The 27940-nt window shown below is 36.9% G+C and overlaps 1 protein-coding gene across 4 annotated transcripts in view; it reads right to left on the minus strand.

Annotated features, from left to right (window-relative positions):
• The window catches only part of Kdm4c (lysine demethylase 4C), a 161066-nt gene that overhangs the window by 12173 nt on the left and 120953 nt on the right, over positions 1–27940 (minus strand). For all 4 annotated transcript variants that reach the window (XM_034502228.2, XM_034502230.2, XM_076934763.1 and 1 more), the window contains 3 exons: positions 16769–16954; positions 11020–11190; positions 2280–2399 (listed from right to left, as the gene is read on the minus strand). In XM_034502228.2, the coding sequence (XP_034358119.1) occupies positions 2280–2399; positions 11020–11190; positions 16769–16954 (477 nt within the window). The remainder of the gene's footprint in view (positions 1–2279; positions 2400–11019; positions 11191–16768; positions 16955–27940) is intronic.

The raw sequence follows: 27940 nt of genomic DNA on the forward strand, positions 1-27940 counted from the left end.
AGAGATGCTCACAGATCCAAATTTGCATACACAAATATACATATATATAAATATAGCCACATATATATATATATATATATATAGACATACACACAGACATAAATATGCATATAAAGAGCCACATCAATACACATAAACACAGATATACATAACCACACAGGGCCAAATCCATACACATACAGATAAAAAACACACACCTGCAAATATGCACACAGATCCATACATTCACAGAAACACACAAACATACACAGATTTGGTATATATATACTGTGTACCTGATATTTATCTCTTTGCACTTTAATAAATATCTGATTTATTTTACGGTGAAGCTGAAATACAGCACAAAGTGGTCTCAGAGGGCCACTTGGTTTAATGAGGAATTTTATACTAGTTGTAATTAAAGAGATACTTTTAATACCAGCTTTAACTTTCATTGACTCCATATTTATGGCTGCAATTTTATGTTGCTGGGCTAACACAGTGATTACTAATTAGCCTGCATTTCAACATGTGATACTTTTATGTAGCAATGAGCTTTGTTACATAGCTTCACTATTGCCCTTATTAAATGTGACACTTTGTTTTTGAATGCTGTATTAATACTTTTTCTAGGAATCTTCTATATTATCCAGCCCCGGTGAGATTTACCTAATTGTGCACAATCTGCTACAAAGATGCTGTAGCACATATCTCACCATACATAGTACTAAAATATATATGGGAAAGACTGAAAATGACCAACAGTATACACACACATCTTCCACTTGCTAACTTTTAGGTTTTTATGCTGCAATAAAAACACAGTGTCCAAAACAACTTGGGAAGGTGAGATTTTATTTCACTTTCACATCAAAGTCCATTACTGAAGTCAGGGAAGAACCTGAAGGCAGGAACTAAAACAGGGACCAGGGAAAATTGGAGGATTACTACTTACTGGTTTCCTCAGCCTGTTTTCTTATACAACGCAGGACTATCTGCATAGGTATGGCATACACTCAATGGGCTAGGCTCCCCTCCATCAACCACTAACTAAAAAGATGTGCTTTTAGAGGGCCCATCTCATGAAAACATTTTCTGAATTGAGGATCTTCTTTCCAGATATCTCTAGCTCTTGTCAACATGACAAAAACCTTGCCAGATACCAACTCTTGTGGGATTTCATAGACCATGAAAAAGTGTTCTCTCGTGTTTTCTAAATTCCGTTGAGCATCTTTTAATTACATTTCATTCTAGTTTCTGGTACCCTATCTTGTAATGCACTCTTCCTTTTAAGCCCTTATTGGTTTTTTAAGTTCCTTTACCCAAACTAGTGTCTTATTATTCTTAGCCCATTTTGCATCTGAATCGTCTTCATTTTCCCTGTTTTTACTATACCATTTACACTAGAATGTTGATTTGTGACATGGTGTTATTGAAATCCATTGCTTCAGTTTAAAGTCTTCCAAGGGATAGGAATGCACATGTGCTACCCATGTTGTTTCCCTTTTGTGAGTTCAACTCATCTTTATTTCAGGTAAAAAATATAAAATTCCAGTTTAGTTATTCATGTTAAATTCCCCAGTGAGCAGAATATACACTGGATAATATTATCTTTAGCTAAACAATTATTTCTTTAAACTTGAGTAGATGACAACTGCACATTCCTTAGAACATATGTCAATGCTCCTCCACTGACTTAGTTTTATCTGAGATTCCTGGGTTATGCTTCTCCATCCGAGGAAATCAAGTCAGGGGCTACTGATTGAACAGCTATCACAATGTTACCACAAAAGTAATATATAATGCTGTGTGCTGTATTAACTTCCCAAATGAATGTTACATCAATCCATCATTCCATCCATCTATCTATCTATCTATCTATCTATCTATCTATCTATCTATCTGATTCCTGTAGTTCTGGGCCTTGAACATGCAAAGCAAATGCTCTACTGCTGAGCTATAATAACTCAAGCTCTATGTTCTGGCTTAAGATGAGATAAGCCAACTTTCATAATGAAAACACAGGGGGAACAGCCTACTATCTAATAGTTGATCCATACACTGAACTAACCACTTACCAACTGTTAGGGGTTTCTCAGTGTCCAATCAGGCAACTAAACTATAAGTTACTAAACTATGAGTTGAAACCTGCGCTGCTAGACATTGACATTTTGCCTCTTTCACAAAATAAAAGGAAAAGCAAAAGAATCCATGTGGCTCTTTGAGCCATAGCATACTCAGGCTATCTCCCCCGGGTATCCCCTGTCCATCTCAAACACCAGAGAGAGAGCAGCACCCACCTGATACATGTAGGCAACATTTGATCCAAGATACTTTGCCCCATAAAGTTTACCATCGGGCCATTTGACTTGGATTACTTCTCCCTCGGCAGGAGGGCCCAGCTTCACACAGTTTCGGCTCTGTGGAATTAATGGAAAGGCATTTTAAGGCAAGTGCCTAAGTGAACACACTGGGAGCTTAGCAAATGATGAACTCCTGGGAATTAAAAGGAATAATTGTCCCTGTGTTATATGGATTATTATCTTGACTGGATATTCAGCAAAGAGATATGAGGTAAAGGAGCACTTAAAAGATTTAGCATGTACTATTAAGTTGCAGGAGCTCCATGAGACAAGCATAAAAACAAACAACCAAAACAACAACAATCAGTACTTTACATTTACTATTTAATAAAGAATTGTCAAGGCAGAAGCTCAAATAATAAATATAATGTACTTTACCAGAGAGGAAGGGACCAGCTAGGGATTCATTATACCTAACATTTCTGTAGCAATCTGCAATTAACGAAGTGCTTCAGGGACTTGTCTTTCGCCCCTCGCTTGATCTTTTTGGCTGGGGCAGACACCTAGCTGGTCTTATACCATGAAGACACCATATCCTGAGCCATCCTAGAGGAGCCACTGCACTCAGAGCAGCAGGTAAGAACCATCTTCCATTATGCCCCAGAGCTACAACTTGGAGCCTGGAGTACTCAGGACCCATAAGCCAAACCCGGCCCTCTAGAATACCACTCCTCTTCTGTCCCTCCCTTGGTCCTTTTGGCTGGGGCAGACACCTAGCTGGTCTTATACCGTGAAGAAACCATATCCTGAGCCATCCTAGAGTAGCCACTCTACTCAGAGCAGTGAACATCTAGCTGGTCTGCTCCCATGAAGACACCATACCCTGCCTGAGCCATCCTGGAGGAATCACTGTACTCAGAACAGCAGGATTTCAGGATCCCAGAGGCAGCCTGAGCCCCAAGAGTTCTTCTACCCAAGAGTTCAGGATCACCAGATCACAGAGACAACTGGACTCTGAGGAGTTCTGACACAAGCAAGATAACAGTACAGACAAGCTCCAGTCAGAGATAGTGAGTGCAGGTAGCACGAGAGACAACCTGATGGTGAAAGGCAAGCACAAGACCATAAGCAATAGAAACCAAGGTTACCTGGCATCACCAAACCCTCTTCTCCCACCATAGCAAGCCCTGGATGCCCCATCACACTGGAAAAGCAGGATTCAGAATTAAAGTCACTTCTCATGATGCTGATAGAGGACTTTAAGAAGGACATAAATAACTCCCTTAAAGAAGTATCAGAGAACATGGATAAACAGGTAGAAGCCCTTAAAGGGGAAACACAAAAATCCCTTAAAGAATTGCAAGAAAACATAACCAAACAGGTGAAGAAATTAAACAATACCATCCAAGATCTAAAAATGGAAGTAGAAACAATAAAGAAATCGCAAAGGGAGACTACCCTGGAGATAGAAAACCTAGGAAAGAGATCAGGAGTCATAGACTCAAACATCGCCAACAGAATATAAGAAATAGAAAAGAAAATCTCATGTGCAGAAGATACCATAGAAAACACTGACACAAATGTCAAAGAAAATGCAAAAAGCTCCTAACTCAAACCATCCAGGAAATCCAGGGCACAATGAGAAGACCAAACCTAAGGATAATAGGTATAGGCGAGACTGAAGATTCCCAACTTAAAGGGCCAGTAAATATCTTCAGCAAAATTATAGAGGAAAATGTTCCTAAGCTAAAGAAAGAGAGGCCCATGAACATGCAAGAAGCCTACAGAACTCCAAATAGCCTAGACCAGAAAAAAAATTCCCCCCGTGACATAATAATCAAAACATCAAACGTACAAAATAAAGAAAAAATACTAAATGCAGTAAGAGAAAAAGGTCAAGAAACATATAGAGGCAGCTATAAGAATTATACCAGATTTCTCACCAGAAACTATAAAAGCCAGAAGATCCTGTATGATACCATACAGACCCTAAGAAAACACAAATGCCAGCACAGACTACTATACCCAGAAAAACTCCCAATCACTATTGGTGGAGAAACCAAGATATTCCATGACAAAACCAAATTTATACAATATCTTACCACAAATCCAGCACTTCAAAGGATAATTGGTGGAAAACTCCAACACAAGGAGGGAAACTACAACCTAGAAAAAGCAAGAAAGTAATCTTCCAACAAACCCAAAAAAAGATAGCTACACAAACATAATCCCACCTCTAATAACAACAATAACAGGAAGCAACAATCATTTTTCCTTAATATCTTTTAACATCAATGAACTCAATTCCCCAATAAAAAGACGTAGACAAACAGACTGGATATATAAACAGGACCCAGAATTTTGCTGCATATAGGAAACGCACCTCAGTGACAAAGACAGACACTACTTCAGAGTAAAAGGATGGAGAACAATTTTCCAAGCAAATGGTCCCAAGAAACAAGCTGAAATAGCCATTCTAATATCAAATAAAATCGACTCTGAACAAAAAGTAAACAAAAAAGATAAGGAAGTACACTTCATATTTATCAAAGGAAAAATCTACCAAGATGAACTCTCAATTCTGAACATCTATGCCCCAAATGCAAGGACACCAACATACATAAAAGAACTTTACTAAAATTCAAAGCACACATTGCACCACACACAACAATAGTGGGGGATTTCAACACCCCACTCTCAGCAATGGACAGATCATGGAAACAGAAACTAAACAAAGACACAGTGAAATTAACAGAAGTTATGAACCAAATGGATTTAACTAATATCTATAGAACATTTCATCCTAAAACAAAAGAATATACCTTTTTCTCAGCACCTCATGGTACCTTCTCCAAAATAGACCATATAATTGGTCACAAAACAGGCCTCAAGAGATACAAAAAGATTGAAATAATCTCTTGAATCCTATCAGATCACCATGGACTAAGGCTGGTCTTCAATAATAACAAAAACAATGGAAAGCCCACATACACGTGGAAACTGAACAACACTCTAATCAATGATGACTTGGTCAAGGAAGAAATAAAGAAAGAAATTAAAGACATTTTAGAATTTAGTGAAAATGAGGACACATCATACCAAAACTTGTGGAACACCATAAAAACAGTACTAAGAGGAAAACTCATAGTTCTAAGTGACTACAAAAAGAAACTGGAGAGAGCATACACTAACAACTTGACAGCACACCTGAAAGCTCTAAAACAAAAAGAAGCAAATACACCCAAGAGGAGTAGACAGCAGGAAATAATCAAACTCAGGAGTGAAATCAACCAAGTAGAAACAAAAAGAACTATGCAAAATATCAACAAAACCAGATGGTTCTTTTGAGAAAATCCACAAGATAGATAAACCCTTAGCCAGACTAACCAGAGGGCACAGAGATAATATCCAAATTAATAAAATCAGAATTGAAAAGAGAGACATAACAACAGAAACCAAGGAAATTTTAAAAAATCATCAGATCCTACTGCAAAAGACTATAGTCAACAAAACTGGAAAATCTGGATGAAATGGACAATTTTCTAGACAAATACCAGTTACCAAAGGTAAATCTGAAGCAGATAAACCGTCTAAAGAGTCCCACAACCCCTAAAGTAATAGCAGCAGTCATTAACAGTCTCCCCACCAAAAAGAGCGCAGGACCAGATGGTTTTAGTGCAGAATTCTATCAGACCTTCCAAGAAGATCTATTACTGATTCTCTTCAAATTATTCCACAAAATAGAAACAGAAGGAACACTACCCAGTTTGTTCTATGAAGCTATAATTACACTCATACCTAAACCACAAAAAGACCCAACAAAGAAAGAGAACTTCAGACCAATCTCCCTCATGAATATCAATCCAAAAATACTCAATAAAATTCTTGTAAACTGAATCCAAAACACATCAAAATAATCATCCATCATGATCAAGAAGGCTTTATCCCAGGAATGCAGGGATGGTTCAGTATTTGGAAATTTATCAACATAATACACTATATAAACAAACTCAAAAAAAAAAAAAAAAAACCACATGTTCATCTCACTAAATGCTGAGAAAGCATTTGACAATATTCAACATCCTTTCATGTTAAAAGTCTTGGAAAGATCAGGAATTCAAAGCCCATACCTATACATAGTAAAAGCAATATACAGCAAGCCAGTAGCCAGTATCAAACTAAATGGAGAGAAACTTGAAGCAATCCCACTAAGATTAGGGACTAGACAAGGCTTCCCACTGTCTCCCTACCTATTCAATATAGCACTGGAAGTCAAAGGGATACAAATAGGAAAGGAAGAAGTCAAAGTTCCACTATTTGCAGATGATAGTATACTTAAGTGACCCTAAAATTTCCACCAGAGAACTCCTAAACTTGATAAACAACTTCAGCAAAGTGGCTGGATATAAAATCAACTCAAACTACTCAAAAGATAAACAGGCTGAAAAAAAAATTAGGGAAATGACACCCTTCACAATAGTCACAAATAATATAAAATATCTTGGAGTGAATCTAACCAAGCAAGTAAAAAATCTGTATGACAAGAACCTCAAGTTTCTGAAGAAAGAAACTGAACAAGATCTCAGAAGATGGAAAGATCTCCCATGCTCACGGATTGGAAGGATTAATATAGTAAAAATGGCCATCTTGCCAAAAGCAATCTACAGATTCAATGCAATCCCCATCAAAATTCCAACTCAATTCTTCATAGAGATAGAAAGAGCAATTTGCAAATTCATTTAGAATAACAAAAAACCCAGGATAGGGAAAAGTATTCTCAACAATAAAAGAACATCTGTGGGAATCACCATCCCTGACCTCAAGCTGTACTAAAGAGCAATAGTGATAAAAACTACATGGTATTGGTACAGAGACAGGCAGGAAGATCAGTGGAATAGAATTGAAGACCCAGAAATGAACCCACACACCTATGGTCACTTGATCTTTGACAAAGGAGCTAAAACCATCTAGTGGAAAAAGGACAGCATTTTCAACAAATGGTGCTGATTCAACTGGAGGTCAGCATGTAGAAGAATGCAAATCAATCCATTCTTATCTCCTTGTACAAAGCTCAAGTCCAAGTGGATAAAGGACATTCACATAAAGCCAGGTACACTGAAACTAATAGAAGAGAAGGTGGAAAAGACCCTCGAATGCTTAGGCACAGGCGAAAAGTTCCTGAACAGAACACCAATGGCTTATGCTCTAAGATCAAGAATTGACAAATGGCACCTCATAAAATTGCAAAGCTTCTGTAAGGCAAAGGTCACTGTCAACAGGACAAAATGGCAACCAGCAGATTGAGAAAAGATTTAAGATGCTAACAGTTAAAAAGTAATCACCAGAGAGGAAGCAATAGCATAATTAAAGTGGGTTTCTATCAATTTTTTGGCTGGCCAACATCTGAGAACACTTTTAGCAGTGTCTCAGTTACAGGCAGAGCTAGCCTGTCCTGACACACTAATGTGTCACAAACTCTTCCTCAGTTAACTGTCAATACAGACAATAATGGGAGCTTGGCTAGTTGGTTGCACCTTGCTAGGATTTGGAATCTACAGTCAGATCCACAGAGAAACAAGCAGGGGGTAGACAACCCTCTGAAGGCAGCAGGGGAGTTAGTTTTATATGGCAATGGCAATCAGGGCCAATATGACTACACTAGAGGTGAAGGGCCAGCTTTCACAGACTGAGGCTGTGGCCTAGTGTTCCGCCCCCCCCCCCCCCCCCCCCCAGTCATGGATGAGCAGTATCCGTTTTATGTTTTGATAGTTTTTGATTCTTCTTTTTCCATATTCAAAGACATTTTGTGAGCTTTTCAGTAATATTTCACCAAATTTCTTTATGGCCTAAATGAGAGAAAATCTCAGTTTGCCCCTAATAGAAAAACAATTGCTAGTTTGGGTAATGAAGATTCCCATAACCAAAGAACATGAATCATCAAGTGTTTGAAGCTGTGGTAAGGCTGTGGGACTGACCTCTTGAGGAACATGCTCAGATGAGGATGTACTTTGGATTGCTCATATATAAGGACACCCTCATATAGAGATTTCAAGAGATAAAATACCTTTTATATTTGCTTTCTAGAAAAGGATTTTTGTTCTATATTTTTATATATTAGAGCAAATTGCAGAACTTGTTTTTTTCTTTATAAACTCTATCTATCTATCATCTATCTATCTATCTATCTATCTATCTATCTATCTATCTATCTATCTATCAATGAATGTAGATGAGTGTTCTATCTGCATGTATGCCAGATACTTCCATGCCAGATGAGGGCATCAGATCACATTATAGATGGTTGTAAGCTACCATGTGGGAATTGAACTCAGGACCCCTTAAAAAGTAGCCAGTGATCTTAACTGCTGAGCCATCTCCAGCCCCAGAATTGTTTTTCTATGAACGACAGCACATAGAATTGACCACTGTCACCATTTGTTCATCTCTATGCTTATTATATGTGTTTATTTTTAAGAATTGGGGCATTCTATTCAGGTGTACATACACTAATGCATAGGTGATCTTTCTTTAGAAGTCTGACCTTTCTTGTTTTTCACATAAAAACACAGTTGAGCTCTCTCAAGATGCAGATAAGGTTGCTACTTGTCATGGCTTATATCTGTTCCTGCAACTATTTTATAGTATCTGGGCCTGAGAGAGCCCTTTTGTTATCAGTGTGGTGTGTGTGTGTGTGTCCCTAAATAACATGTTTTTAAAGGTAGTAAAGTAAGTCATGTCTTTGCTGTCACTTCACACAGAATAAAGAAAATGCAGGTTAAAACAAAGAAATGCCCTCGTATGCCCATTCATAAAAGTTTAATTCTATTTTGATTTTTTGTTAGTCATTTCAAACAGAAGACTTATAGGGAATAATATAAATTATTTACCCATTCCTCCATATTAATTGTATAGCCCAGTGCCTGAAAACATATTTGTAATAATGTAAAATAAGTGTATGCATGCCTGTGACAATGTAAAACTATGTGTATGTATTAAAACAGGAAAAATTCTATTTTACATTGAGAGGCATAAAATATGCTAAAAAGAAAATCTGAAATGTTCCTCCCAGGGTTATCTGAATATACATATGTTCTGTGTTACATACAGAATCATTATCATTGTAGGTTCAGGGTTAATGGACTCAACTCTTACAAAGAGACTCTTACAGAAGTCAAATTTCCTATGTTTTTTTTTTTTTTTTTTTAAATAGCTTTTTTCCCATTGAAAAGGAAATACATGCATATACATGTGTGGATACATCACTTCCTATACCCCACAATATTGTGTTATGTTACTGAAAGCTCACCTTGCTTAGTCAAAGAACAAGCAAGGCAATAAACAAAAGTCCTGTGATCACTCCCATGATCACTGTTTCTAAGGGCTTATCAGGATGACCGAAATATCTGAGCCTACTTCCCTGTCCTAGACCAAGTCATTTTCATGCCTGAAGAGTACTTCTTTGTTCTATCCTACAATTTAGATTCCTGCCTGAAATTACATCTTCATTCCAGCCTAAGTGAAGAAACAAGCAAGTAAATACCACTCTATAGCCAACACGGCATCAAGAGGATTCCAGACTCTGGTATATACTAAAGGGGGCCAATGATCTCCATGCATATACATTTCTTTTAGATGAGCATTTTTAATTTCCATTAAAATAATGAAAGACAAAAATTCACCAAGAGTGTGTTTAGTAGACTGACAGATGTAAGCATGTAGCAATATATCATTTATTATTTCCTTCAACAACTACACATTGCATTCTGAGGCTAAGTGGGCTGATTCACACATTCTACAGCTGCATTGTTCAGTGAGAATTTTTTCGATATTTTTCTACCACAGAATTAAGTACCTAGGTAGAGAAATTTCATGCTGTTCTACAGAGTCTCTAGTAACAAAATTCCAATACCTTTATGATTGCCAAACTTATTTTCAAATATGGAAATTTTGCATTAAAGAACTCTTATCTAATGAATTAATAAAGTGAGCTGTAAACACTGATTCTTTAAATAGGAACTATACCTGTCTTTACTGAAGTATCAGGCTACAAAATAGGTTGTATTTATATCATAGATAAATAAGTCATGATCATTAAATTTGATGTCCTAAATTTGATTTTCATATTAAAAAACCTAAAGTTGTAATACAGCCTGCCAAGAAGCTTCCAGATCTGTGGTGAGCTGGCTAGAGATAGAGCAAAGCTGAGGAGCTGTGGACTGTAAATGCAGAAGACCCATCTCCCAACATTACCAAAGTCAGAAAAGCTTTCACAGGCTAATAGGCCCAGGAAGTCTTGTGTTTGGTTAATGAGACTGAAAACCACATGTAAGCTCCAAACAAAGTGGCCACCTTGTCTGGTGCCATGTGAGAGTTCAGCAAGTAGGTACTCGCCAGACAAAAAACATTAGAACTTACTCTTGCCTTGCTTGTTCTTTTAACTATTTGTATTTATTGTCATGCTTGTTCCTTGACTATTTGCATCTATTATATTGCTAGTTTCTCAACCTAGAACTGACCTTAATACTTGCATGCAATTGAAATGGTATAAAAGCAAAAAGGAGGAGGGAGATAGGGGTTTCTAGGGAGGGGAAATGGGAAAAGGAGATAACATCTGAAATGTAACTAAATTAAATACCCAATTAAAAAAAAAAAACTTATTCTTGGATAGCCTTGCCTTTTCACAACTTAAATAAATTCCTGTTCTAAGGAATCAGGTACTCAGGGAAAACCTACTTACCACAATATCCTCAGGAAATGTGTCTCTGCTGAAGGAGCCATCATCAAACATAACCTCATAAAAGGTTTGAGATGTCACATCTATCACTCTGCAGCTGTAGTACCGAGTGTTTCGATGTTTTGTGATGACTGTCTGACCCACAGAAATGGCTTTCTCACAAGTTTTGGACTTCTGTGAGACAGAGAAAAAGGGAAGAAAAAAGACAGATATGAAAAAAGAACAGAAAATAAAAAGTATATATTTAAAAAAAAAAACTGACCTTGTGAAGACTTAAATATTTTAAATTTAGTATGAAAGAATAATTTTAAATTTAAAGAATACAATTATTACAAAAATAAATCATATATCCTTTGACAGGTATCAAAATTCATCTACTATTAGTCATTGCTTACCAACACATAATAACTAATGTCTTATGATGTCTTTGTTGTCTAATATTTGGTGTGAAGTAGAAGAATAGGAATTAGTTTCACGTGTGTCTAATTCTGCCTCTGTGGCTTGTCTCTGGTACATCTGAACCCAACTCTTCCATCCCCTATGGTTTTCTTGAGCTACTCAGCAGCACTGTACATCATGGTATTCGTCATCTAAATACACCAACATTTACTTTCTAGGAAGAAGATACTCCTTTATATAATCACAGCTCTAGCTAGTAATCAACATGAAGAAGGTGAACACTAACATGACACTTTAATCTGCCACCTAGATTCAACTTGGTTAACTGACCTCATAATGACCTTAGTGCTTTCCTATCCTCTCCCCTGAACCTCTGAAGAAAAAGATCCATTCTGCATTTCAGTTCTGTTTAGAAAAGGATCCATTCTCCACTTCAGTTTTGCTTATCTGTCCCATCATTTTAGAGTCATGTAAATTCATTTCTACAGACATTCCTCTTTCTTTAAATGGTACTGATAATTTAGAAAGATAAAATTTCTCCTACTTTTTAATAGATATCTCTGTAATATTTCCCCATGATTATACATAGTATTGTACAATACTATAGTCTTTTCAGGATTCTTTTCATCTGAGGATACATGATGTTTGCATGTGTCTCAATGTTGCTTTTGATTCTAAATCAAAGAGTGACCCAATTTCTCTATTTTTCTCTTATATTAATATAAAATCTATGGGACACTTTGTTACTATGGAGAAACATCATGATCCTTATACAACTTTGTTTAGATGTAACATCCAATAATGAGTCTCACTTATTCTTTATTGACGATGGTGGCACATGCTGATCCTGCTCATTTGATCAAGTTAAGTCCACGAGGCAGATTAAAGTGTCAGTGTTCATCTTCTTGCAGGTTTACTGTCTGGAGCTGTGATTATATAAAAAACATCTCATTCTTAGAAAATTTACAGGATATCACTTGGTATCTGATATGGGCATCTCCCATGTCCTCCTGTATCTACTTACCTATCTACCTTCCTACATAACAAACCTATACAATATTAGCTTGAGCTGATTAATTCCTTATCCCTAATTGTACATAAGTCTTATTGTATTTTAGTAATTGTTTCTCAAATCACCTCACATTTGCCCAACACAGGAATCCTTAAACGTATATATGCATGTTTTTATGTATCTTTGTATCTATCTATCAGCAGTTATTTGCTATATGTCCTGAAAAGTTTTACATCTTCTCTGTAATTAGCCATTATGGTTCATTTCAGAGGGCAATGGTCCCTTATGATTTCAGGTGGAAAAAGGGGCTGCGGGTGCTTTTCACAAGAATTCTTTATGTCTGAACATGCACAATACTATGTAAGATGCTATACAAATACTACTCATTATTTCTTTTATAATTCTTATCTATGTTGATGCACTGTCAAGATAGGATTAAAGCAATAATTGTGCTATAAACATACACTGTCTTGTGAGACACAGAAACAGAACAAAAACTCACTAAATTTTCTTGGATTTCAGAAGAAATGGATGAAGGACAGTAAAAGAAAAATCAACTGAAATTTTCCTACTCCCCATCAAAACAGTTTAGTGCAGACTATCTATAGCATATATTAATCAATAATAACAAATCTGGAAGATTGTTTAAGTGCATTTATAATCAAGTAAATTAACGATACACCTCCTACCCTTCCAGGTGTTACCTTGCACAACAAAGCTAACAATCCAGTGAAGAAAACCACAAAGAGGAGGAGAACCCTTCCTTAGTATATATCTGACAAACAATTAATACCAAGAATATATATCAAGGAACAAAATCCAAAAAATTGACTCAACTAATAAGTGTGCTATGGATCTAAACAGAGTTTTCAATAGAAGAAATAAAAATGGCAAAGAAATACCTCAAAAAATGTTCTCTATTCTTAGTGATTGGGTCACGCAAGTTAAAACAACTTTGTGCTTTTATTATCAACTACAACTAACACTGGAGAGAATGTGGGGCAGTGGGAATTCTCATTCACTATTAGTGGAAATACACATTAGTAAAGCCAAGCCACTCTGGAAATCAGTGCTAAGAATGTTCATAAAGCTAAAAATAAATCTACCACAAGACCCAACAATACTATTCATTGGCTCAAAAGACTTCATGTCCTATAGCATAGATAGTTGTTTTGCAATGCTTTTGTGAAACTATTCACAATAGTTAAGATAGATAAGGAAAGGTTAGGAAATATACACAAAGAAGTATTACTTGGCTATTAAAAGAACCAAAATGTTTATGTAAATGGATGAACCTAAATAAACTCTTGCAAAGGAAACTCACACCCAGTTAGACAAACACCACATTCTCTCTTCCATCGTTCCTAAATACTCAGATGTGAGCATAGATGCTGGAGTAACCACCAGTATCAGCAATGTAAAAGGAGGACCACAGGGGTGCAGGAACTTGAGAGGAAAAGAGTAGAATACAGGTGAGATGAAGAGGGAAGGAGGAGTAGATGAGAAGTAGGGAACAAAGATGAAAAAATAACATTAAGGGTTTTTATTTTTTATATAAAAACCATAAGGAATCATATTATTTTATATTTATCTAGAATTACACTGTTGTATTTGAAAAAATAAGACCATGTACTTCAGGAGAGGCAATTCTAATATTTTGTAACAAAAGTTTCTGCCAAACTCCATAGTTCCTTTCCTACTGCTGTGACAATTTATCACAATCAAGGCAAGTTATAAAAGAATGCATTTAACTTGGGCCCTCATGATTCTAGAGTTAGAGTCTATGACCATCATGGTGACAATTATGCAATAACAAGCAGATGGTGCTACTGAGAGCTTATAACTGATCCATAAGTGTAAGGGGGATAGGGAGAAGGGGAGAGGGGGAAGGGAGAACATGCTAACTAGAGATAGCATGAGCGTTCTGAAGAACCCCAGAGTGATGCATTCCCCCCTTCCCCAAAAGCTATAGTTCCTAATCCCTCATAAACAGATCTACCAACTTGAGACCAAACATTTAAGAACCTGAGACTCTGGGGATAGCTGTCATTGAAAGTGCCACAATCATTCTGCTTAGTGTCCAAATTTTGGAGGGGGTAACCATACTGAAGTCTAAGTGAAGAATAGGTAAGCAGTAGCTATAAGGACTATACTTCAAAACCCCAGAGCTACTTGTACAGGGCCAGGAGCAATTAATTTCAAAACCTACAATTTTATTTATTTGTTATTTGTTTGTTTATAATGCTTCATAAGGAAATGGACACATATAATATTTAAGCTATATGATATGTTCCTTTATAAACATACCACATATAAAGTGGATCTGCTGGGTAGTAGTTTCTCAATTACCTCAAGTCTTATGTTTTAGTTTTCATCATCTTTTGTAAGATGGTTAAGCCTGACTATGCCACACACCAGTGTGAGGAGGAGGCAGAGTCCCTAGAGCTCTTAAATCCAATTTGAATAGAATCACCTCTAGCCACAGGGCAGTGCGGTATTAAAATGAGATATATGGTCCCAAGCAGAACTTCAGATATATACTGTTAGCTTTATTTAAGTTTGGAGTTAGGGATTCAACAAGTATTAGAGTGTATAGGTTGAACAGTGAGTCATCTGTCATTTATGATTACAAAAGATTGTGCATGGAACTAAGTGCCTCTGAAATTAGGTTTATTATTTTTAAAACAACAAAAAAAAATAATACTTATTCATATAAGACTGCAGCACCAGCAATAGTAGGAGTAAAAGAAATTTTAGTATGAAATTCCACTTTTTCATAGTTATCAGTTTTTATTGGCAGATTTTATGTATGAACACTGATTGCTGTGGCTCTAGATGTCAGAATCTTTTTTTGTTAAATAATTATTTATTTTATGCATATGAGTATACTATAGCTGTCATCAGACACACCAGAAGAGGGCATCCGATCCCATTACAGATGGTTGTGAGCCATCATGTGGTTGCTGGGAATTGAACTCAGGATCTGTGCAAGAGCGGTCGGGGCACTTAATCACTGAGCCATCTCTCCAGCACCCAAGAATCTTATTATCTCCCAAAATACATCCAGAATCATTTAATGGGGTAGCATTATTGACTTCTGGCTGTAAATCAAAAAGTGCCACAGTTATGTATATATTATTACTAATTTTTTAGTTTGGTAATGTGTGTTTGTTACTGAATATAATATTTTTGGTTAATGGACATCATGCAACCTGTAACTTCACATAATGGAAAGTAACTTTAAAATAAAGAGCTCATAACAGCAGTCTGTACATTGGACATTCTCACACATCCATACAATCCCCAGCCACAAATGTCAAAGACACTACTAGAAGTTGATGGAATCATTACAAAAGGCTGGAAGGTTGCTGTCTGGGTAAGATATTTCCAAAAGTCAATATGGCCAATTTTAGCATCTGTTTATAAAAGGTCATTAGTGGCTGCATATGATAAAGATGTATTTTTTACATGTATGAAGTTCTCAAATAATAAAAGGCATTCCATTAAAAAACAAAAAGGGTAAAGGAGAAAAATATTATTAGAGACAGGAAAAGCATGTGAGGATGCAAATCTCTATATTGCCCTGATCCTTTTAAGCTTTTAAGTCAAGGGAATGATTTCATTAACCAAGAAGAGGTTAACTAAATTACAGTTAAATTCATGTTTTCTGGATACAAATTATATTTTCTTAGAGGAACTTCAGTCTTAAGTAAAATAAACATATATGTTGGTGGGCAAATTGCTCTATTTTTACTTTGTATAATCTATGGCAATATAATCTCCTCACTTTAAAAGGTACACATTTCCACAGTTATACTCCACTGATCTTCCAGGGCCTCCATGTTAGACCTCAGTTATCTTGTGTTAGGTAGAAAAGATCAAAAATTCCTGGCCACTTTCCTTTTACAACATTGCTGCCATTTCTTTCCTTCAGGAGAGATTTAAATAAATGTATATAGTTGCATACAGAATGCATTGCAGATTTTAGGAGATTTCTTTTCATGTTGCTCTACTTGAAATGATCTTCTGACACACTGAAAACATGAACTGCACAATCTATATAGAACTCTTCAGATACCTATACACAGATCCAAGAAAAAGAATGGATATAAAGAGTTTGACTTATTTTTCATTCACTTATTCAACTTACTAAATATTGTGTTTAGTGCATATCAGGAACTGAAGGGTTCTGCACAACTATGCTTCAGTAACAGTTGTCAATCCCTAGTCTTAATTATACTACAGTCTGATCATGTCAACACTCACAAGGTATTAGAGACCTGTGACAGGTCCAGGAAGGAATTCAAATAAAGCATCAGCAAATGGGAGAGCAGGCCTTACCACATTTGAGTTGATTCTATGTCTGAAGCATGTGATGTTTACCACATAAGGCCAGTCATCAGGCTCCATGAGCACTCCAGCAGCATGGGCACACGTAACATGGAATGAAGCTGGGCAACGGCCATAAGAACACTGGATGCAGGCTCCAGAAATTCTTTTAACCCGCTGTCTACAGAAGATGCATTTCTGAAGGATTAAAACAGAGAAGAAAATTATTCATCAAAGAATAATAGTTGTTAGATGAATAACACAGCAGGCTTTACATCAAGTTCTCACTCTGGGGTGTTATCAGCAAGAAAATCTGTGGCAATATAATCTCTTCACATTAAAAGTTATACACTTCCACTGTCATACTCCACCAGACATATTCTCAAGTACTTCTGTGGTTAGAAAAAGCAAAAGTTTTTCCCACATGCTTCTTCTAGCATATTAGAAGAAGGGCTTGGGTGATACCTCACTTAGAACCCAGGTGCAGATACTCTTTCATTAGATGAGAATATTGAAATATTCAAACATACACATGGGAATAAATTTTCATTTACAATGAAATGGAAAACATGAAATGGTTCAATGTGGAAACTAAGAACTCAAGTATTTAATAATCCAAATCTGAATGCTTCCTGACTAAAAAAAAAAAAAAAAAAAAAAAAAAAAAAAAAAAAAAAAAAAAAAAAATGCTTCCCAAAGTAAGAAAATTTAAAATCATCCCAAGCTAGCATGTTTGTATTGAACATAATGAACAGCTAGAGGAGACTGAAACAATAATAATCACTATAATCTAAACACTAAGTTTCACACAAAGGCTTTAAAATATTGTCAGAACATTTGTTATGAGAGACAGAAAATTCAAACAGACTAATTAAATATAAGATTTATGTATGGCTACTTGAGGGTTAGGAAAATAAATTGGTTGTGGAGCAGCATAGAGTCAGGTTTATAAGCCAAAAGAAACAAACAAACAAAAAAGGTCAAATGGTGCAATGGAACTCCTTTCATGGGTACACTTTTCCTTGTGGAATAAAAATGAAAAGTCATTTAAAAATTTAAATGTCACGTGGGCACTTTAAGGTGGGTAAGGTGGCTCTGGGAAGCAGGGTTCCTCAGGCCAGGCTGTGGGAATTGCAGAGAGGGTTCCTCCAGGGGGAAGTTAGGCATGGCTGCTACGGATCCACAGTTCCTCACGGCCTGTCCCCAATGACATGAGAAAGTCCATGGGTTTTTACAGGCTTTAATGTCATGGCAGATAGTGGATGGATCTGGATGCACCCCCCTGAAACCCAGGGCAGACCTGAGTTAAATAGGGAGGGAGAGAGGGGGAGGAGCTGGGGAAGAATGCTTAATTGGCTCCACCCTCTGGCCTTCAGGTACCTCATTAGTATGTAAATCTCTCTAGGGCCTGAGGCCTGACCCTCCTGGTGACTGTTGGCCATAGACCTCTCTGTGGGAGTGGTTGTTGGAAGGCTGAAGCTAAATGAAAAGAACCAGGGCCTGGGAGCATAGCTGAACTCCTGCCATCCAATAAGGTTCTGGGGTTCCAAGCTCATGCTCAATCTAGCACCCAGATGCTTCTCACAACCCACTGCCCCATAGTCATGTGAGAATCAGTATACACTAGACTTCAAAAACCATTTTGTCTACACATCTGATTACTGACAGTCCTAAAGAGACTTTGTTCCTTAATCTTGCTCTGCTTGCTTGTACCTATCTATAGTAAACACCACTGACTGTACTCAGGCATTCTTGCCAAGAATAGAATGGTCTTCTAACTGGCCTTTTATTTCATTCCACTTCAGTTGAGCTTCTCAGGGATTACTTTCATACAACATAAATACTATGCCCTCCTCAATGTCATCTTTTTATCTTTAAATTCTTTTAGGAAAGGGGAGGGAGGGCGGGCAACATCACATGGAAGAACATAGCTTGCAAAAGCTCCTCCATTTCCATGAGGGCAGCATTATTTTTCACTCATCCCCACAAGGGCATTACTAGACTCTAGGAAGTTATCTGTCTCCCCCCGCCCCCCCCCGTCCCCCTCTCAGGTTCAATGTTAAATCACATATTTTACACTAGAGACTGAAGATGTGACATTTAAAAACATGCACAAGCTTACAGTCTTGCATAGAAAATGGGAGAAAAAGGGAAGGAGAAGAAAGAGGGATAGATAGAAGGAAGGAGATAGGTAGAGAGCTACCAAAGAACAAAAACAAAGCATTACTTTATAACTTATCTTGGTATTTTTAAAAATCACTGATCTCTATTTTGAAACAGCAGAAAAGGAAAAGGACCTTGTTGGGAGCCGACTTTAAGCAGAAAGTGGCTATCAACTTTGCAGCCATCTGGAACCATATACCCTGATAGAGACTTGTTTTTCAAAAGCCTACAACAGCTGAAGCACACTCTGATAAATATATTGTTTATCCCACATAGCTTGTTTTGCTGTTTAGTGACCCCAGCTGCATGGTGCATGTGGTAAAATGTTTTCACCTGTGTTCCCCTGCTTGTGCTTATAAATACCCAGGATTTTCTTGTAATAGAGAGAATAGGGGAAATAAAGGAGGAACCAGACTTGACCACACACCCTGTCTTGTGTCCATTCTTCGAATCTCTTCCCCCTCCATCCCTACTCTCTCTCTTGACCAGAGCACTTAGCCCCAAAGGATGGGGCAGTGTGGACAGCAACATAGTAGCCCCAAAGTGTGGGGCGGTGCGGTCCTCAACAGGACATGTTAGAAATCAATAGAAATTCTGACATTAGGAAGAGGCTAAGGTTGAGAAGTCTTTTCCTTACACACTGCTCTTTGTTGACAGAGAGTTACAAAGAATTTTTATCTTCCTTTCCACAGAGCTATCAGCTCAAGGGTGGGAAGTGAATCCATGTCTTCAGGGCAGCTAACAGTAATGTTTGTTTGTCTAATTAACATCATACTAAGTTGGCTCTGAGTTTGTTTTATTTGCCAGGGAGGCCTTGATCCTATGGCTCAAATCAGCTTTATCTTGGAAATGCAAAGATGGCTGAACTAGTCAATACATTAAATAATCCACATAAATAGACTTTAAAACAAAAAAACCCAAAATATCAACTTAATAGATGCATGAAAAAATGTAAGAAAATGCAATATCCCTTCATGACAAAAGTTCTACAGAGTACAACAATAATAAAAATGGTACTGGCACAAAAGCATGCATGGTAGACAAATAGAATAAATAGAAGACTCAAATATGAGGGCATACTACTATAGGCATTTATTTAATGTTTGGCAAAAATGCCCAAAACATATATTGGATAAAGGAAAGCATTTTTAATAAATGGTATTAGAAAAACTAGATACCCACAAACTGAAATGATGTTACACCTGTATCTATAATCTTGCACAAAAACAAGACCCAAGTAGGTCAAAGACCTAAACATGAAATCTGAAGCACTGCAACTATGTCCTACGTAAAGCAGATAGCAAAAGACTTTCTATGAGGATTGAATCTGTCCAGAAATTGAGGCTGACAAATTGACAACGGGGCTTCCATAAAACTACAAATCTAATGCATAGCCAATGAAACGATCAATTCATTGAAGATGCCCCAAGAATGGGAGAGAATGTTTGTTAGCTATAGATCTGAAAGACAAACATATGGGGGGGGATATAAATATATAAATGTATATATATATATATACATATATATGTATATATTTGTATTATATATATATATATATATATATATATATATATATATATATATTTTAAACTCAAAACAAAACACCCAAAAACCCTCAAGTGTCAAAAGACTGGTAATGGTATGGAATAACCATTCCTGACTCTAGCTGTACTACAAAGCAATAGTGATAAAAACCGCATGGTATTGAGACACGTTGATCAATGAAATAGAATCGAAGACACAGAAGTAAACTCATCTGTTGGTTGCAGTTTTGTCTTATTGACAATGTCCTTTGCCTTACAGAAGTTTTGCAATTTTATGAGGTCCCATTTGTCAATTTTTGATCTTAGAGCATAAGAGGGTCTTAGAGATCCTCGGTCCCATAAAGGCTGAACACTGAGTGGGGGGGGATTCGAGGGTGGGGAGGTGGCAGTGGGGGGGTAGGTGGGGGCTCATCCTCATAGAAGCATGAGGAGGGGGGATGGGATAAAAGGTTCCTGGGTTGTGAGGGGATAAAATCTGAAATGTAAATATAATATCCAATAAAAATTTAAAAAATTAAAAAAAAAAGAAGTAAACCCATACACTTGATCTGTGACAAAGAATCTAAAACCATATAGTGGAAAAATGAAAGTATCTTCAATAAATGGTGGTGGACTAACTAGCAGTCTGATTGTTGGAGAAGAAAAATAGATCCATTATTTATCACTTTGCACAAAGCTAGAGTCCAAATAGATCATATTCCTCCACATTAAAACAGATATACTGAATCTCAAACTCACTGACTGACACAGGGAAAAATTTCCTGAACAGAGCACCAGTGACTCAAGCTCTAAGTTCAGCAATTGAAATAAATAAGACCTCATGAAACTGAAAAGGTTCTGTAAGGCAAAAGACACCATCAATAGGACAAATTGGCAACCTACCGATTGGGGAAAAAATCTTCACTAACCCTACATCTGACAGAGGGCTAAATATCCAAAATACATAAAGAATTCAAAAAGTTAAACTCCAAAAACCAAAATTAATAATTAAAATATGGAGTACAGAGCTAAATAGAGAATTCACAGAAGACTCTTGAAATGCCAAGAAGCATTTAAACAAATGTTCAAAGTACTTAGTCAACAGAGAAATGAAAATCAAAATGGAGCCCGATATTCCACCTCACACCAATATTAATAACTAAGATCGAAAACTCAAGTAATAGCACATGTGGAGAAAGAGGAAGACTCCTCCATTGTTGGTGGGATTGTTGGTGGCAAACTTGTACAATAACTTGGGAAATCAATCTGGACTTTCCTCAGAAAGTTGAAAATACTTCTTTGAGGTATGGAGAAGGTCTTGTAAGGTACAAAATAAGTGTCCTCTATACACCTTTGCAATTCCATTTTATTTTGATATGACTACCAAAGAGGCCCTTAATTATAGAAAAAAAACCTTGAAATTGTTAACTACAGCTCACACAGAACTGATAAGTCTACGTGAATAAAATATTTATTAGTTAAATTTTTCTAAATTACTAGTTTTACAAAAGTCATGCTATTTATTTTAGTACAAGTGATGGCTGCCAGGGCTAGATTTCAAGGTTAATATTTAACTACCTAGTCATCTACCCAGGTACAGCTAGGGTGAATGCTGGAAACCATGAGGGTGAATCATTTATTTCAAAGGTTTTATATTGAAAACTACATACTTTCCTGTATAACAAAATTTAGGAAACCTAGCCTATAACGATTTTAGTGCTCCAATGGCAGCACAAAATGCTATTATTATTTGATAGGATTTGCTACCAACTTCTCTCCCCTCCACTTACACCTTTAGATTATTGGCAGTTTGAAAATATTCATGCCAATAATTACTTAGTAATTTTATAATAATGACAAATGTGACACTCATTTAATGAATTGACAGAATACACATTACTTATTATGAAATAAATAAAGCCTTTCTAGTAGCTGTTGTTTTCTTTGAAACATTGTTTTAATTTAAATTTTATTTAAATATCAAATTAAAATTTCATCTATAGCTATATTTTAAATATTTCAAAAATTATAGAATTCCATAAACATCACCTAAAACTGTTAAAGCATAGCCATGATATAAAAGCTTAGTTAATCCAATAAGAAAGCAATTAAAAATTTCCACAGGTTAATGCAAAGTAAGTAATTCAGTATAAAATTACATTAATATAGTCACACAAGCACCACATAAATGAATACAACTCCCTATGAACAGCAAAAATAAAGATCATTATGGTTAGAGTAGTCACAGCTGTGTTTTGCCCCCTCGCCATAATAAATTAAGATAAAACATAAACCATAATATCCTTAGAACTAATCTTTCCTCACATGTTATTTCATAATCCAAACTGACAGCTCTGCCTACAATGGACAAAGATAGGATTGCTCTGCTGTTTTCTGGTCTTTCTAGCTGGACATAAAGTGAGATCTAGCTATAACAAATGACCAGCAAGATATTACAAGCACGCCTATTTTTTACGTGAAAATAACTCTGCTTCATCTACCTATCTAAATGTTTTGCTGCCATAAAAAAAAAAAAAAAAACCAACAACAAAAACAAAACTGGTAGTTATCAGTTATGCTAGCCAATTTTATGTAAACTTGATACAAGCTAGTCATGTGGGGAAAGGTGGGAGGAGAGGATCTCAACTGAGAAAATGCCCTAGGGTACTGGGGGTACAGGCCTTTAATCTCAACATTTAGGTAGCAGAAGCAAGTGGATCTCTGTGGCATAAAGACTTGCCTGGTCTACGGATCAAGTTCCAGAACAGCCAGGCTTGCAAACACACAGAAACCGTGTCTTAAAAATACCAAACACAAAACAAAACTAAAAACAGACAAACACAAAAGGCGTGACTAGCACAAACGCAATGGTATTTTTGGATGCTTTGTCTAGGCTCTTTCTTCTCTTACTTTTTCGTTGCTTAAAATTATGCACACATACACAAAGTAAGGCTATTTCGAATGAGAACGCTTTCTGTTACTTCTTCACTGTTAAGCTAAAAAGCTTTAGCAAGAGGTTATTTTACTATTATACCTCATGAGAGTGTTGTATCACATGAGCAGGCAGCAGGCATTAGCAATGTATCTGATTTCCTCTAATGATACATTGAAATATTTAGAAAATCCAAAAAGAATATGCTTGTACTGTTTCAGAAACAGCAAAAAGGTTTTTAATTTATGTTATGCCTCTTCCACCACCATAAAGAGCAGCGAAGAACTCAATCACACTACAAGAAGGGATGTGAAACTATTAGTTGGGTGTAGCTTTGTTGCTTTGCAAAGAAATTTTCCTTTGAATAGTCCTTAAGGACACTTGATCTTTGACAAAGAAGCCAAAAATATACATCGGGGAAAAAAAGATCATATTGAATAAATGCTGCTGGCCTAACTGGCAATCTGTATGTAGAAATAGGAAAATAGATCCATATTTGTCACTTTGCACAAAGCTCAAGTCCAAATGGATCAAGGACCTCAACATAAAACCAGACACACTGAATCTAACTGAAGTGTAAGTGGGAAAGAGCCTCAAACTCATTGGCACTGGGGTTAGTGGGTGATATTTCCTAATCAGAACTCCAATGGCTTAGGCTCTAGGATCAAGAATAGATAAATGAGACCAAATGAAACTGAAAAGCTTCTGTATTACAAAGGATAAAGTCAATAGCACAAAGTGGTTTTACCAGCTTGCAATCCCACCAGCAATGGAACAGTGTTCCTCTTTCTCCACATCCTCTCCAGCATCTGCTAACACTTGAATTTTTGGTTTTTTATTTTTATTTTATTTTATTTTTTAAGATTTACTGGTAAAACTACTCTGGAAATCAATCTGGAGGTTCCTCAGAAAAATGAAAATGGATTTACCTGAAGACCCAGCTACACCACTCTTAGGCATATACCCAAAAGATGTCCCAGAGAGGCACAGGTTCCACTATGTTCATAATGACCTTATTTGTGATGGCCAGAAGCTGGAAACAATCCAGACATCCCACAGAGAAGAATGGATACAAAAAATATGGTTCATTTACACAATGGAATACTACTCAGCTATTAAGAATGAGGACATCATGAGTTTTGGAGGCAAATGAATGGAACTAGAAGGGGAGGGAGGGAACCAGGGGAACAAGATCAGGTACTGGGGGAGGGACAGGACTAAAGCCTTGAGGGACAGCAGAAAGAATGGAAATAGGCAACCCTTGGGGGAGGCGGGGAGGAGGAGTTGGGGGGCCCTATAGAAAGTTCCAGAAACCCAAAGGGTGGGACCTTAGATGAAATGTCCTACACTGGGGAAAATTTGTAGAGACCATCTCCAGTAGAAAGACAGAACATCAAGTGGAGGGATGGGGTTCCCATCCCACAGTCAAAACCTCTGAACCAGAATTATTCCTGTCTAAAAAAACTGCAGGGACAAAAATGAAGAAGAGACTGAGGGAGAAAAGGTTCAGTGACAGGCCCAAATTGGGGGAGGCTCCAAGGCCTGACACTATTACTGATGCTATGGTGGGCTTACAGAAAGGAGCATAACTGTCCTCTGAGAGGTCCAGTAAGCAGCTGAAAGAGTCAAATGCAGATATTTACACCCAACCAATGGACAGAATCTGGGGACCCCTGTGGTGAAATTAGGGAAAAGCTGGAAGAAGCTGAGGGGGAGGGAGACCCATAGGAAAAGAAGCATTCTCAACTAACCTGGACCCCTGAGAGCTCTCAGACGCTGAGCCACCAACCTGGCAGCATACACCAGGTGATATGAGCCCCCCCACCCCCAACACATATACAGCAGAGGACTACCTGGTCTGGTCACAGTGAGAAAAGATACACCTATATCCCTCGAAAGACTTGAGGCCCCAGGGAATGGGGAGGTCTGGTCCAGGGTGTAGGTGGGAAGTTGGAGCCATCCTCTTGGAGACAGGGGAGGAGGTATAGGATAAGAAACAGTCAGAGGGTGAACTGGGAGGGAGATAATGACTGGACTATTTAAAAAGATTAAAGAATAAAATATAACCTACAGGAAAAAAAGTAATAATAAGCTGGACCTCAGTAAGACAACATCCCTTCCCCATGTTATTCCTTGATCTACACAAAGGGATGAACATTTATGCACTGGCCTCAGCCAGATTTGTTGATTCTGGCAACATTGCTCATAATTTTTCTGTATTCAGGGGACTAAAAGGATGAAATCCAGAATTCCTGATAATATAGTATCTAAAGGACACATGATCAAAATATACATCTGCACAGAAACTGTATTGTGTACATTTTAATCTTTCAACCCTATATGCATAAAAATTGTGTCAACTTAATAAAATCCTTTCTCTAATAAAACTATTCCTTGAATAAACACATTATAACATAAGTAATTATGGGTCTGTGATATTTTTTACCTATTCAACTTAAAATAATATAAGGAAGCAGATGAAACTAGAAATTATATAAAGGAAAACCAGGGCTTTACAGTTTTATAATTCCAACTTTTGATAATTACCAAGGGCCTCACACATGCTAGGCAACCATTCGATTAGCACTTTCCCTTTCTCATTTACCAATATTAGTCTTAAACTTACTCAAAGAGTTTCTGAACTTGAGATCTACCTGTTTCCACTTTTTGAGTACTTGGGATTTAAAGGTCAATCTATAATTCTAATACAATAGTTTCACTTTTTAAAATTCTTTTGATTTTTAACTCATTTCAATTTTTGACTTTCATCATTTCTTGAAGTTTCCCAACTTTTACAATTTGTTTTGAAGAAAATATAATGGCTTACACTAGGCAAATGTGTGAGAAAAAAAGAATTAAATATTGATATTTTTGCCCAAGCTCCTAAGAATATGACAGTGCATTTTTAAAGGAGCTGCAAGCATCTGTGGAAACAATTGTTTTTCTTTATATATATATATAAAAAAAAAAAGGTTAAAGACTCCAAGCTGACTAGTTCTGGCATGCAACCTCCACTCCCAGGCTACTGACAGCTTGTAGAGTAGACAGATGAGGCATAGAAATATTTTAAATTAGTTCATTTATCTTTTGAGACAGAGAAACCAGTATAGATATGAGAAGAATTGAAAGAGACAAAGCATCACCGGTAATATGAGCCAAATTTGGTTCAGTATTTCTTCAGACCATTTTACATTGTCTAATAATTGTGTCATATCTCATATTAGGAAAGGCTATTTTATGAACAAATAGTAAGGCAGACAGCTAGAAATCACTGCTGGATTTTCGATAGACCCAAGTTCTGATTCTAAATGATTTTGAAATCAATATTTTTTGAGTTGTCCTAGGCAAATCATGGCTTAATATTAATGACAGACTAGAAAATTGTAGTCAATAAATAGAATCTTTTAAAAGAAACTAAACATGCCATGTTATAGTATAAACCAGCCAAAGAGGGACTATAGAGTGAACCTCCTCCAAATGTGAGGGATCAACATGGCTCTTTCCAAGTCAATCTATGAGTTATATAAATAGGTACTTTTGGTTTTCTGACTGCTGCTCACCCATTTGTGCTACAATTTCTCACATTACCGCCTGCCAAAACAATAGGCTGGGATACAGAAACTATCCGACATAGGAGAGCCAAACATTTGCAGAATTAGTTTTACTACTATGAATGATTATCAGAGAATCATGTTTGAAATTCTGTCCCCCTTTTCTCCCCAATTACAAATTCTGATTCATAAGTCAGAATGAGAAAGTATAATTCTTCACTATAAAGCCACTTCAGTGCAAACACAGATTTAGAAATAATGTTTCTGCCTAAGGTAAATCCAAACCCAGCTACAAACTTTTTGATTTATAATGGCTAGCTGCTTATAAGATGTGCTAGCTTAATTCTGGTACAAAGCTTGTGGGAGTAACCAATAAATATTTAATTGAATTTAAGGCTAACTCTATGAGATAGAACCCATTCCTGACACAGCTCAGGTGTCCAAGAGCCAAGACTACATGGGCCAGGGACCTAGGGGAAAACCAAATAGTACTGTTCTGCCAGAGGAACACAGCCATGAAATGACTCCTAATGATATTCTCCTATATGGTCGGAGCCTGCCTGGCCTTAAGAGAACAGCAGGCCAAAAGACTGATGGTCTCTGGTCTTATAGGAAACTTAACCCTTTCTTAGTGTTCTGTGGTAAGAACTTAACACTTTTTTTAAAATTATTCTGTGCTTCATTAAACACTGGGGAAACTTAACTCTTTCTGTCTCTTACTGTTTACTTGATAATTCTCTGTGCTTGAAAAAGTGCTAAATAACAGATTCCAATTGGTGGGAGGGACCCTAGATGCCCAGATAAGGCCTAGCCAGCCTTCCCTGGGCTGAGAGGTGTTGGCATTTGTCTGCCCCAGTCCCTATGACTGGCCTCCTAGCTAAACTACTACTTAGGACATTGGCCGATGGGTGACTCTCCCCCCTCGAAAGCAGTTTACAGTCTCCCTCCCCGCTCTGAGCTCTTGCAGCTGCTGGAAATCCTGGTACCAGGTTAAACTGCTTTCGGTGAACTCTGG

This window comes from Arvicanthis niloticus, chromosome 5 (genome assembly GCF_011762505.2).
Source record: "Arvicanthis niloticus isolate mArvNil1 chromosome 5, mArvNil1.pat.X, whole genome shotgun sequence".
In the NCBI taxonomy this organism is placed as follows: domain Eukaryota; kingdom Metazoa; phylum Chordata; class Mammalia; order Rodentia; family Muridae; genus Arvicanthis; species Arvicanthis niloticus.